Source organism: Myotis nattereri (genome assembly GCF_964212035.1).
Source record: "Myotis nattereri genome assembly, chromosome: 20".
Classification (NCBI taxonomy): domain Eukaryota; kingdom Metazoa; phylum Chordata; class Mammalia; order Chiroptera; family Vespertilionidae; genus Myotis; species Myotis nattereri.
In genome coordinates this window covers 8,842,986-8,857,754 of record NC_138096.1, presented here as the reverse complement: position 1 = coordinate 8,857,754, position 14,769 = coordinate 8,842,986, and the positions used below count along the sequence as shown (strand labels likewise).

General features: G+C 39.3%; 1 protein-coding gene across 2 annotated transcripts in view; it reads right to left on the bottom strand.

Annotated features, from left to right (window-relative positions):
- GPATCH2 (G-patch domain containing 2) overlaps window positions 1–14,769 on the bottom strand; it is an 88,941-nt gene that overhangs the window by 62,349 nt on the left and 11,823 nt on the right. The window contains exons 4-6 of one of the 2 annotated variants that reach the window (XM_081114387.1): window positions 13,891–14,073; window positions 13,431–13,510; window positions 12,823–13,300 (exon numbers count right to left, since the gene is read on the bottom strand). In XM_081114387.1, the coding sequence (XP_080970513.1) occupies window positions 13,268–13,300; window positions 13,431–13,510; window positions 13,891–14,073 (296 nt within the window). In that variant the 3' untranslated portion in view covers window positions 12,823–13,267. Of the gene's footprint in view, window positions 1–12,822; window positions 13,301–13,430; window positions 13,511–13,890; window positions 14,074–14,769 lie in introns of those variants that run through there. The other variant, XM_081114386.1, reaches the window with a different exon arrangement.

Below are 14,769 nucleotides of genomic sequence, written 5' to 3'. Positions count from 1 at the left end.
CACCTGGGGCTACTAATTTCTGTATTCTGAGTGTGTGAATGTAGAATGAGTGACCCTCTCCTGCATCCTACGTACATGATAACTGATATTCTGGGTTAGTCAAAATGTACTAAGTTTTCCCTTATAATAGCAAAAAGTAAGTGCTTTTTTCATATGCACACTTGGAAATTATGGTGAATTATGCCTAAAGCTTTTAAACCCTCATGAAATTTTTTATTTCCAATAAACTGAGGTAACTTAGCTTCACAGACTGATTTTTTAAAAGATATATATATATATATATATATATATATATATATATGTATATATATGTATACATTCTCCTACTTAAAATTTACCAAAAAAAGGTTTATAAAGGAACATGACTTAGTTTTGTGATTCAAATAAAATTCAAACAATACTATATTTTATAATATACAAGAAAACTAAAAATACATTGTTTTGAAAAACAGCAAAAGATGCCAAGAACGTAATAAGTAGTGACAAGGTTTCCAATGGCAATTTATTCAAGAGAAAAAAAATCACTAAGAGGTATGAACATGTGTTACTGAAATTGTAGTGCTATTTTCAAAGTAAAATTCTAATCAGCAATAGAAAAGCAGAGAGATGCCCAAACACAGACAAGAAAATAGCTCGAGCAAATCTAATAAATTTAACTCACCCTGCCAGATCTTTTCAACTTATTGAAAAATTCACTTGACTTAATATTGACACAGAGACGTGTAAATCAATACAATCAGAATGAAAGATATATTTTAATTTAAAAATGTTCAGACTGCAGCTGTAAAATCTATGCACCTAGCACATAGAAATCATCAAGGGTTTGAATGTTGAGACATAATATTGGGGCTAACCAACATTTAAAGGGGAATGCCAAATACTAAATTTTCAGCATTAATTTTTTTTTTAATTTTTTCATGGTACTTGTAAGGTACATCTTTACAAAATTTACTGAAATGTATTTCTCAGCACCACATAAGCTGAATTTCACTGAGAATCCATCAAAGCCTGCAACCAGGGCACCACCTACCTGCTGTTTATATAAAGTCCTATTTTTATATACAACTGGCAAGCAAGTGTGATCTTCCCAAATGCAATGAGAAAAAGAAATGCAGGTCCCCCTCATCTCAGCGCCTTTCCCTGCAGTGGAGACGCTACCCGACATGGTAGGCACCAGCTGATGTGGTGTTAAGATGTATGCAAAGTATAAAAATCCACAGAAGACTTTAAGTACAAACAAAGTGTACAATATCTCAATCATTTTTGCTACAATAAGTTTACTATTACATACACATTTTTAAGGTATAAAACCAGAAGTAACCAAGTGTTTCATTTGGCCATCATAGGATCTTCAGATGTTTTGAATTTGAATGCCTGCAGCTAGGGAATGCCTTCTCTAATTTGCAGCTACATCCCCAACACCAAGCTACCTCTCTCTCTCTCTCTCTCTCTCTCTCTCTCTCTCTCTCTCTCTCTCACACACACACACACACACACACACACACACACACACACACGCATGCATACACATTACCAGCTTGGTCATGAGCTCTGAGTTCCTGAAGCAAATGAGCACTAACAGTTCATTTACAGTTCTCAAGTCCTAGTACATACCTTAGTCCACCTTATCCTTCACTGTCCCTGCCTTAGGGATGAGGAAACGGAAGCTCAGTGAGGGACTCCTCCAAGGGGACACCGCTGGGAAGTCATGGCTTTGTGGCCAGCTGCTCTGACTTCCGGTCGGAGCCTTTTGCTTGCACAACACTGGGAGAGGCTCAAGCAGGGTTCTGGAAAGAGTGGAGTGATGGGAGCGAGGCCTTCGGGCCTGGAGGTTTTCACATAAGGGATTAACTGAGATGCATTCTGATGAATGGACAAGGTTTCCACAGACATGAAGTGTGATGTTTCCAAAGGTGAAAATCGTGGGGGCAGCGGGGCAGAGGCTGGGAGTGCCAGGCATACTCAGGATGCACCGACCAGAGAGAGCCAGGCCACGAGGAAGGAAGTGGCAAGACCTGGAGCAGGAAGAACAGGTTGAATCTTCTCTGGTGAACCAAGCAAGGGCACCAATAGACAAAGTTAGAGGTCAAGAGGGTGACGAGAATCACATTAGAATTGATGAGGGTGTGAAAGGAAGTAGAGAGAGGAAGACTGAACAATAGTCAGGTTATGTTGATGGCTTAGAGCACTGGGGGGTGGGGGGGCAGAGGGAATATGTAGATTACTACTTGATCTCCTTAAAAATATCCATTTGCCGAAACCGGTTTGGCTCAGTGGATAGAGCTTCGGCTTGCGGACTGAAAGGTCCCAGGTTCGATTCCGGTCAAGGGCATGTACCTGGGTTGCGGGCACATCCCCAGTGGGAGATGTGCAGGAGGCAGCTGATCGATGTTTCTCTCTCATCGATGTTTCTAACTCTCTATCTCTCTCCCTTCCTCTCTGTAAAAAATCAATAAAATAAATATATTTTTAAAAAAAATATCCATTTGGATTGAAAAATAGTAAACTTGACCTGGCAACCCCTTAAACTAGTTAAAAACATTAACAAAGATTCAGTCTCTAGAATGAATTAACATTCAAGTAGAAAGATTAGAGAGGCAGGGGGACAGACAGACACATTGGACCAGGAATCGGCCCTGATCCTGCCTCAGCCTCTCGGTATGTCAGTTACTTATCTTGTCAGAACCCACATTTCCTCCTTTGAAAGGTGGGTATGACAAGCCTGTTGTCCTTCCCAAACTGAACACTGCCAGACCAAGGTGACAACTGTGGTATTACAGTTATTGTTAAAATTCCTCCTAACAGCCTGGCCAGCGTGGCTCAGTGGTTGAGGATTGACCTATGAACCAAGAGGTCACAGTTGGATTCCTGGTCAGGGCACATGCCCAGCTTGTGGGCTCAATCCCCAATGTGGGGTGTGCAGGAGGCAGCTGGTCAATGATTCTCATCATTGATGTTTCTCTCTCTCTCCCTTTCCCTTCCTCTCTGAAATCAATAAAAATATATTTTTTAAAAAGTCCTCCTAACCGACAGGAATAGAGAAAAACCCTAAACACTTAAGTAATAAATTGTATCACTAAGCAATGTTTACAAAACCACTAGAGGAATATTTCTAAAACGCTTTATCAGTATTTTTAAAAAAAGGCATAAGCATGTGGTTGATCATTTTTATTTATTTAAAAGAGCATGATTTGATTTACTTTCATAGTCCATGTGATAGAAAAACCAAATTAGAAAGTACACGTAAGTCAGAGATTGTTTTTAACGTTTTTACAGCTAGCTAAATTTATTAAAGCCTATAATTTGTTAATATAGAAATTAATTTGCTAAGTACAAATGAGTAATATACTTTATATTCAAGAATCCATAGATCAAAAAAATTAGTAAGTTCAGTTTCATAAAAAGAAACACTATTTTTAGATGAACAAGTAAGACCCGTAATTCATGTCTGATCTTTGCCTTAGAAAACATCTGTTTTCTTCACTGAGCAGCTAGCCCTATTAATGAATTCCATATTGGCTATTCTAGCTATATAAATTGCCCCTTTTAACTGCTAAATTAATCATATGGCATTATATATTAGCAGCAACACAAATTTGCCCATGAGTTACAGATTTGATTCAAATTAATGCCACCTTCATTTCTAACAGTATCCATTCTGAAAATCAATCTTAGAATTTCAGTTGCTATAATATAAAAAGTGTAGACTTAAAACCAAGTCTTAACACGTGTTGACTGCAAACGCATTTTTATTAAATTTGTCAGAAAGTAAACTGATTCTCACGTTCATTTCCTAAAGGCACAGTAGAGGTGGAGATGGGGGAAAAAATACCAATCTGACTTCACTGTGGAATAAGTAAAGAAAGGTATAAAATGAAAATGACAAGAGTCAGTGCTCATCATACAGTACTTGAAAAAATGTCTTTTAATTCTAATGATCATAATTAAGAACCAAGACAGAGAAATGCTCACGTGTGATTCATTTAACTAAAAAATAATGACTGCATTCCATATCACAGTGTGTGGTAAAAAGCCCGTCTGGTTTCACACTTAGGATACATTTGAAAGGAACAGCCTGCAAAGGTACAGAGAGAGGTTTAAAAATTAATAGTGTGGCTGGAGATTAATAAGGGAGAGACCTGTGTGGAAGACAGAATGGAATGGGATATGTGTGTTTCCTTTGAATGTCACTATCAACAGAAAATAAAAGCAGGCTCCCAATAGGATCGATAGCGGATCCTAATTCAAATGAGTACTTACCCTTCCTTGTAACAAGCACATGAAATGATGGCGCTACCCATGTATCTCTGGCAATAATCACCTAACAGCCTCTAAGTGCTTGTTTTATGAATCCGGCCCTTTCTCAAGAAGGGACGCCGAAAAGTCTTTTAAGCTCCTTCTGAAAAGAATTGACTGCATTGCACTTAAGTTCAAGGGTATTAAAATGTACAGAGGAGAGTGAAAAAGGTGCTCGGTTATAGATTTCAACTTCTTAACTAGAAGACTGACTCAAAATAGATTTTCTAATTTACAATGAATCAAGAGAGAAAACATTCGACCATAGCGAAAGTGGCGCAAATGTATCAAAAACCAAATGAATAAACATTTGAGGAGATTTATTATTAGGAATTGCAATAAATTTCGGAAAGATGAATTGATTTTAGTTAAAAGGTATAACTGACAATTTATTGGGCGGGAAGATGCATTATTTTCCAATTGTTATCCATCTCCAGTAAAACTGATTTGTGTCCTATTGTATTTTATGGAAAAGGAGAGAGCAACTTTCAGGGATTTAGATTAAATGTAGTAATCATAACCAGGCACTGTGAACTATATATCTACTATTAAAGAAGATTTTTGACATTTAATTCTGTAGCAATATTTTGGCTCTGTACCACTCTTCTTAAATCCAATTCCTGCTCCACTTGGCAGACTTCTCCCTTTTAATTTTATGAGGCTTAAAGTAGCGTTTAACCACCCATGCGGTAAATAATGCCGGATTAGAAATATTTAGTGTTTTGTTTCCCTTTCAAGAGTGGTAATCCATCAAATCCAAAAATGTTCTCTAAAATTTTCCTATATTTTTGGCAACCTCTAATATATGATATCATAAAAACTATAAAATTAAATAAAATGCATTACATTGCCAGAATAGATGGGCTTTTCTAAAGAATGGCATTAACCTGAAAGGGCAGGTAAAAATTACTTTGAATCAGAAACGTAACAGTCCTTATTGAGAAACAGACCCCAAAAAGTAAATAAACAAAAAATACGGATTAAAACATGATACTTGATTAGACTCTTAATTTTATTCCTTCTGGTAACAGATCTTAGTAAGTGTGCAAATAAATTTCTAAGCAGTTTAACCATTTAATATCCACTGAAATCACATACTATTGCAAGGCAAAAAATTAGTTTTTTGCCAGGAAAACAAGTATTGAACATCTGAATATACTAGGTACTTGGTTAAGTCCTCCATGAATGTAAAAATAAAGTTTAAGTTTAGTACCTCATGTATGCACACTTGCTCCCAACAAATTTAACTCGTAATTTTTTCATAAAGCGAGGCACCAAATATAATGAACTGATTAACCCACTGAAGTTAATATTTCTAACTATAATTCCGATTAATTGTAAAACATTTTGCTATTTACACGTGAGCTTAGGATAACTATAATTAAAAAGTCTCTTGTTATTAAATCAAAATAACTACCAGAAAACGGACTTCAAACAAAATCAAATTCCAATTCTTTTTTAATTTTAATGTACATGAAATGTTAATTAATTAGTTATTAATGAATCCCAATTATTACAATAATGACATTATAACTGCATTCAGTAGTCTGAGATATAGCAAGGTAATAAAGTAACCTGTCAAATGAATAATTACCTATATTTAATCTATAGATAAAACAAATGGCCGAGAAATGAGTAAAGTCTGTAATTCACTCAAGACACATGGATGCCATACATTAATGGTTAGAACATCTAATTTCTTCACCCATATGCGTATCCTCATCCTCACTTTTAATCAAGTTTATGATTACAACTGTTGTGAAAATTAGTGTAGGTCCTCATACCGTCTAAATGCAATGATTACCTACCAGAAATAAGACGTACAATCTAAAATGATGTGTGTGTGTGTGTGTGTGCGCGCGCATGTGCGCGCACACGCGTGTAAAGGCCCCTTTTCAATCAAGTGCCTGCTTTGCCCTTCACAGTGCTGCGCTGGGAGCTGAGAGCGATATGGAGAGACTCAGAAAGAGCAAGCGCTCATCCTGTCAGCTAGACAGCCAGCCTCTTTAGGAAGCACCCCAATGGGAAGTCAAGGCATTTTAATAGCAAACACCGGCCACAACTACACAATAAGGTGTTCATAGTATACTAGTAACATATAGGGGGCCCCCAAAAATGTATACACAAACTGTGAATAATTATAAAAACAGTGTTTATTAAAATATATTGCATTTTCTCCCAGCTGGCGTGGCTCAGTGGTTGTCGACCTATGAACCAGGAGGTCTCGGTTCGATTCCCGGTCAGGGCACATGCCTGGGTTGAGGTCTCAATCCCCAGTGTGGGGCATGCGGGAGGCAGCCGATCAATGATTCTCTCTCATCACTGATATTTCTATCTCTCCCCCTTTCCCTTCCTCTCTCAAATCAATAAAAATATATTTGAAGAAATACATTACATTTTCAAAATTGAGCTATCAGCAGTTAAAGTGTGTATACACGTTTTGGAGACACTCTGTATGTAACACATACAATAATTTTTTGAAGAAACAGGATGGCTGAAATTTCTTTCAATCAAGGAATGAGTTCGATTAATTTGTATTTCCTAAAACAGTCAATTCCAAAGGCTGGGCATACACCAGTGTTTTTAAGAAGCTGAGGAAGTAAGATTAGGAAAAAGTTGTAATACTAATGAATACTCAGCACATACCATGTGCTAGGAACCACCGGGTATGACATGTTCTTGGGGTTACTGTATAAACATGAGCAGAGGAGTAACAGTACCAAATAGGAAGGTTACCCATGCATGAGTTCCAAAGAGGCAGGGCGGGTAGGTGTGATGTAATTTCAGGGGATGTGTGAGGAGTCAGGGAAGGTTTTGAAGAAAAGGTACAGAACTTGAACTGCTCCTGGAAGGAGAAGAATCGCACAGGAGGAAGAGGTTGTGAGCAAAGGCACAGGAGGAAGGACTATGGCTAAATACGGGACCGCTGCAGAAGGCGTAGTCAGCTCATGAGTAACTACTCCAGGACAGCGATGGATGGAACTGGAAAGAAGGGGCTCATATGACAGATCGGGAAGGAAACAGGACTCAGTGCCGGAGGACAGAGAACACAGACAACTAACATGAGAAGTGAAGAGTGGAAATCCTCCTAGGATCAGTTCACAATTATTAGTCTCTTTTCTTGCTCCCTTTCCCAATTAATTTTTACTAACCACACGGAAAGGTACCAGGGAACAAAGACAGATTGTACTTAGTTTGTGTTCCCAGCTCTCCCCCCACCGAAGGCATCATAATCATCATTACCTGTGTGTGGTCCAACTGACCCAAGAAATCTATGGCTGAAAACACAGTTAAGCAGGACATCAATGTCGCAGTCACCTTCATCCACCCACAAGATGACGTAAAATACTCCTTTAAAATAATTTCTTCTAAGAAATCAGAAGAGTCTATCAGAGATATATGTAAATGACACTGAATGAGATGAAATCTCAGTGGTACTGTATCGTTTTTAAAGATTATTTGTAGATTACATATACCAAAATCTCTACAAATCTGAAAGGCCTCAAAAACACCAAGTATACACTATTAACGATTCCTACGATAATACTGCAACTTAGAGAGAAACACACCTACAAGTTCAGCACTGTACTGACCTGGAATACTATCATGGTGAATTGCCTATCACCAATTGTCTGATTTAAATGGGAAGTTCTAAGAACAAGATGCCATATATAATACTGTTAACACAAGTCATCACTTCTTTGGTATATAAAGAAATCATCAAATTTCTACCTACTCCTCCATTAAATAGTAGTCAATATTTTAGACAATTGAGACTTAACAAAAACTTCACAAGTTTTATTGGCTTCGAATATGTATAAATACCTGTTGGCATGTATCTCTGGTTTGTCATGGACAAACAGACAACAGACGTCTGGTTGGCATTCGCTACCTGTAGCGCACGGAACCCCTTCCATTTACTTCATTGTGAATTCTCCGTTGTTCAAATTGACCTTCAGCTGGAGGATTTGCGGGTGACTTCCATATAGAAAGCACTTGTTAAACACTATTTGGAAGTGTGCTACCCATCATTGATTTTGAACTTTTCTGATATTCGCTATCTGACAGAACTGAAGGCAAATTAGAAAGCTGAGTTTATAGACCATCAGAAGAATTCCATCAGCAACATAAAAGGCAGAAAACCTGACTCCAGGCTCTGAAAAAAGTGAAATGTTTGCAGCATTTCCATTTCCTCTATTTTGATGGGAGAAAAAAGAAGAAAAGAAAAAGAATGGGGCCCCTAGTGATGTCATCACCCTTTTAAGACACAAAAAGGAAAAGGGATCTTCAGTATCCATCGGTGGAGTCAAATGGTGACCATGAGCAGTCTTAACAAAAACAACATTTTAGAACATATTTCAGAGGTTTCTTAGGATGCAAAATGTGTTTTTTTTTAATATATTTTATTGATTTTTTACAGAGAGGAAGGGAGAGGGATAGAGAGTTAGAAACATCGATGAGAGAGAAACATCGATCAGCTGCCTCCTGCACACCCCCTAACTGGGGATGTGCCCGAAACCAAGGTATATGCCCTTGACCGGAATCGAACCTGGGACCCTTCAGTCCACAGGCCGATGCTCTATCCACTGAGCCAAACTGGTTAGGGCAGGATGCAAAATGTTTTTAAATGATAAGCATAATCTTTATTAGAGATATTTTTTAAAAAACCTCAAATGTTTGCAAATTCAATGTTTTTAAAGAGGTTCATTAAAAAGTACATAAATTATTACTTAAAAAAGAAAAAAAAAATCTTAAAACAAGCCATTTCTTTACTAATAACCTAAGAATTTGCATGCAAATACTAAAGTGAAAAAAAATAAAAGGAAGAAAACATGGCATTTCATGCATTTTAAAAAATGTAATAAAGTCCTGACCGGTGTGGCTCAGCTGGTTGAGCTTAGTCTCTTGCACGGAAAGGTCACTGGTTCGATACCCAGTCAGGGCGCATGCCCAGGTTGCAGGTGCGATCCCCGATCAGGGTGCTCACTGGAGGCGACTGATTGGTGTTTCTCTCTCACATCCATGTTTCGTTTCTCTTTCTCTCTTCCTTTCCCTTCCTCTTTCTCTAAAAGTCTCTTTTTTAAAAACCATATTAAAATAAAAAGAAAATGAATTTTTAAAAAATGTAATAGAAAGTCTGGTTGCCCTGTACAAGAAGTAGCCACAAAAACAGGATGACTAATACAATATTATAATGTTAATTTCGGAACATACATTATGATTAAATGTAAGGGGGAAAACCAAAACAGTATACAGTGGGGCCTTGACTTACGAGTGTCCCGACTAACGAGTTTTTCGAGATCCGAGCTGTCTCTCGGCCAATTTTTTGCTTTGAGTTGCGAGCTAAAATTCGTGTTACAAGCCAGCTTCAGATACCCCACCGCTAGTTGGCGCAGCGAACGTCACAGTGAACGCCACAACATCAGCCCAGCATCATGTGTCTCACTCGTTCACTTTTTGATTTGACAGACAAGTAATCTGAGTTACGAGCTCCATCACGGAACGAATTAAACTCGTAAGTCAAGGCCCCACTGTATAAATATTTGGCACCTGTCTTCTTGCTTTAGCTCTGATGTTATAAACAAGGGGCCTTTTTGTGGTTTATTTAGTCCCATGTTTTTCACACTTTTGTGCTTTTCTTTTTTATCCTCACCCAAGAATATTTTTTTCCATTGCTTTTCAGAGAGAGTACTAGTAGAAGGGACACAGGGAGTGAGAGAAACACGGATGTTAGACACATCGACTGGTTGCCTCCCACAGGAGCCCTGACTGGGGCGGGGAGCGAACCCAGGTATGTGCCCTTGACCGGACATCAAACCCCAGACCCCTCCATGCACAGTCCGATACTCTAACCCAGTGGTTCTCAACCTTCCTAAGGCCGCGACCCTTTAATACAGTTCCTCATGTTGTGGTGACTCCAATTTCATTGTTACTTTTCCGATGGTCTTAGGCGACCCCTGTGAAAGGGTCATTCGACCCCCAAAGGGGTTGCGACCCACAGGTTGAGAACCGCTGCTCTAACCACTTAGCTACTAGCCAGGGCACTGTTGTACTTCTTGTTGGTGGCTCCTGTGCTACGTGCCCCCGAGCACAGAGCTGTGTGCGGTCTAGGGTCCCTAGAATGTGGGGCTGCGACGTGCCTGATGGCGAAGATCCGTGTGTTAGTGCACTTTGTTCAGGCCTAAGTTACAGGGTGTCGGCCGTGAGTTCCATGCTAATGAATCGACCTTGTAGATTACATAGGTGCTTTAAAACACAAGTGTACAGAAGACAGGATTATGTGTCCATGGACTGATGAAAATGTCGCGATCAGAGGCTGGCAGGAACCTAAGCCTGTTTCCCTGGGAGCAAGTTCAGCATTCGCTAATTCAGTGTTTGCAGAAACTTTGCAGAACACAACTATGGTGAATAATAAAAATCCCAATCAAAATGTTTGCATTAATGTTTTAGTAAAAAACTCTTCCTTCTGTCATTTCCTTCAAACATCATCAATAGATTTGTGCAGCTTGAGACGGAAACCCTTTGCCTCCACTCTAACAGGTCACAGCCACGTGTGTTTCTCTTCGCACAGAAAAGTAATCTCTCTTGAAAGCAATCGGCTTTCCAATGTGAAAGTCTAAGGGGGCACTGTTTACACATGACTCTTTTGTGGGATTATGATTTTGAAAACTGCATTGTTTAGAATAACATGGACAGTACGAGCAATGACAATAAAAACGCGGCATAGGAATTTTAACATAGCAGCACAAATTGGAACTCTTACCTTTCTTGCCCAAGTCAGATATTTTATTGAAAAAAAAAGAGAGAGAGATTACAGTACTTAAAAATTCAAACACAAGGACAATTCAGGGTTGAGAGAATGAAAACCTGAAAAAGCCCATTGTCTTCAGTAAAATTCTGAATACAAAAAAGGGAGACCCAGGAAACAGTTTATGGCCGAATGCACTAGTTTCATGATAAACACACACACAGAGCACATCTCCATCAAGTGAAACTCAATCACCTTTTTACAATTTAGAGAGGAGAGGCGCTCTTACTATGGCTAAGCCATGTATCATCAATACCATGAAGCTAGCCTATCACTTGTAATAGCTTCTATAAAATACCACAGTGAGACTGCAATAAGCCTAGAAAATGGGCTACAAATCCCAGCGATGCTCAGGCAGGCAGTGAAGCAAAAATAAAAATAGGTAAAACTGAACCAAGAACTGGAGAGCATTCATCCCAATTCATGACTGGGAAGGCAGAGTTCACAGGCCAAGGTTTTAAAGTGACATGTTCAGATCCAAAAGACAGTCATTATACAAAATAAAAGCATTTATGTAATTCGGGGCGGGGGGGGGGGATCGTAAATTCTCAGGGCACAGGACATAGCACAGAAAGCTTACTTACAATTACGAAACACAACATTGTCCCTCTAAAACAGTGGTTCTCAACCTTGGCTGCACATTACAATCACCTGGGAATCTTTTTAAAATCCTGATTTCTGGGCCCCATCCTCCGGAAATTCTGTTTCTTTGTTATGGGGTGAGGCCACAACATGAGTAACAAAGAAAAAGAATTTCCGGAGGATGAGGCCCAAAAATCAGGATTTTAAAAGGATTCCCAGGTGATTCTAATGTGCAGCCAAGGTTGAGAACCACTGCTCTAAAACATCACATTAAATATGCGAAGGTAAAGAGACGCAAAGGTGCACTTGATCGCTTGCGATCTCCCCAGTTTAGACAAATAATCTAAAAGATGCCACACGTTTCAGATTGTAACAACTCTGGGTAAAGGAGATGCCAACTGTCAGTTTCTTTTCCATCATCATATTGAAGTTAGCCATTAAATGCTGAATTAACAATCCACACAGTAATATAAAAATACATGTATTAAATCACAGTTTTCATCAATTATTGGAATGTAACAAAAATAGTCATCATTTTACTAATAACCGTTCAGAAAAACGCAATGACCCGAACATTTTGTATAATGTTCTAAATTCCACCATCGGCAGAGCTGTGACATTGCCCCTCTGCACGGTGACAGCGAGCTCATGCAAGTACTTCTGACACAGTGACACATGCAGTCTGTCATTCTAAGGGCATGCACGCGGCTCTCACTTTTGAACGTGACAACATGATTCAGAGTCGTACAGCATTTGCTGAAATATCAGCTTTCACATGATTTCAATATGCTCTAAGCTGAAAGGATCACTGGGATTGCTTTCAAGTATTGGGCAAAGCGCACAGTTTAAAAGGTAATAGTAAATAATTCTAGCACACACTAGTTATCACAGCGGCTGGTTTAACACTAGGATGATGCTGGCAGTACAATGAATACCATAGTATAAAATACAATGCGTTTTCCATACAGAGCACATTATCCATGTAGGCAGCAAACTTAAACAAAATACAAACTCTGGCAAAAACAAGCAACCTCACCTACTACTCATCCTAGCCCTTGTTAAAATACCCTGAGTAAAAGGCAAATACTTTAAACAATGCTGGTTATAGAAGATTTCTCTAAAAACGAGCCTTAAATGTGAATGTGTCGCCATTTTTTATTTACAACAGTCAGATAATGTAGAAACGAGCTCTTCACCGGTCACGATATAAACATTGAGGAATACTTCTGTGACATCCGGACATTTTAAATTCTCTAGCTTTTGTCAGCAGTTTAGCAAAACAGGTGATAGATACATAAATGGTTTCAATATTTTAAAAGTCATAAAAGAGAAAAATATATAAAATGTACAGTAGTTTCTACCCACCCCGGGCCCACCTAGGTCCCTAGAAAGCCGCCCAGCCAGGTTCGCTTGTGACTAAAGGAAGATCCCAGGCCTCCAGCAAACAGGCCCATCTTTCCATCAGGGAGGCTCCCACTCACTGGTACTCCTCCAGGGGAGAGGACAGGAGCCAGGGTCCCTCGAGTGCCATTCCCCAGATGCTCAAAACGTAACTAATTTATGAGCATGAGCAGATTTGGTTTATAGGGGAATCTCACTGGTCCAGTTTGGAGCCTACAAAAAAATGGATTGTTTTTAAGTATAACATTGGAATACGAATAGGGGATGAGGATGTGGCTTTTTATTCCACAGAAATGGATACGTTTCCAAACATAACAAAACTCAGACAGAAAGGCATGCCTACCATTGAAGGTGGGGTCCCTCCAGACTTTTTAATATTCTTGGAAGGCATTCCACGGAGGCGACTGAGTCTAGCTTGGAAACCTGGAAAATCAAAGACCCGATTTAGGAGATCCTATGATCACGGGAGCATAGGACAAGATCCTGTCAATTACAGAAGTAAGAAAGTTGGAGGAGGGAAAACATCTCGAATGGTAGCAGGGGAAAAGGCAAAACTCATACTTAAAAGATCTGAACGAATGGCGGGTCGGGTTCCAGTGTGGTCAGCATACAACTATCGACTATTTACATTTCTTTCCTCTCGATCCCCTTTCTGTCATCCCAGTGTGTTCACGATGGGCCTTTCTAACAGTCTGAAAGCATGAAAGTGTAGCTTGAGGTTCTTTCATGCCCATTTCAGCCTGTCCTCCCTCAACGACTATCCCTAGACTGACCAAGCCCGCCGGATGCGACATGCTACTGACCTCTTCTCGCGGGATGCGACATGAGGGGGAAGGAACCCGTTAGGATACTTTCAAAGACGGGGTCTGGCAAGTGTCTGTCCAGCTCGCTGGGATCTTCCTTCTCCCACCAGGGAATGACCCCCGTGATGCCACACGCTCCGCCCGAGTCCTTTTCGTAAAACCAGTCACTCTGCTCATCGTCACCTGTGCAAACACGAGAAATGCCCCCAAGACTCAGCTGTGTCATCTCAACAGGCACAGGGGTCAGGTTAATGTTTAAAAAGCACAAGACATCAATTAAATATGAATTTCAGATAAATGGTTACTTTTTAAAAATATGTTTGTGTTTTCTTTTATTGATTTCAGAGAGTTAGTGAGAGAGAGAGAGAGAGAGAGAGAGAGAGAAACATCAATGATGAGAGAGAATCATTGATCGGCTGCCTCCTGTACCTCCGCTACTGGGATCGATCCTGCAGCCTGGACATGTGCCCTGACTGGGAATTCAACCCTGAACCCTGACCTCCTGGTTCACAGGTCGACACTCAACCACTGAGCCATGCCGGCCAGACAACAATTACTTTTTAATATAAATACAAGGTGTGGCAAAAGTAGTGTTATAGTTGTGAGTACACAGAAACAGTTTATTCTTGTATTATTATTAATTAATTAGTGTATTATTGTCCACATAAACTGTAAACCTACTTTTGCCCACCCTGAATATAGTACTTCTACAGAATTTTTAGTCAAAATACTGCATGGGACACACTTACTTAAAAAAATAATTTGTTATTTATCTAAAATTCAAATTTAACCGGAGATCCTGTATTTCATCTGGCAAGCATATAAATAGTCCATAAAAAACTTTTCATTCTACCCACAGCCCTACTTAAAAAATGTCTT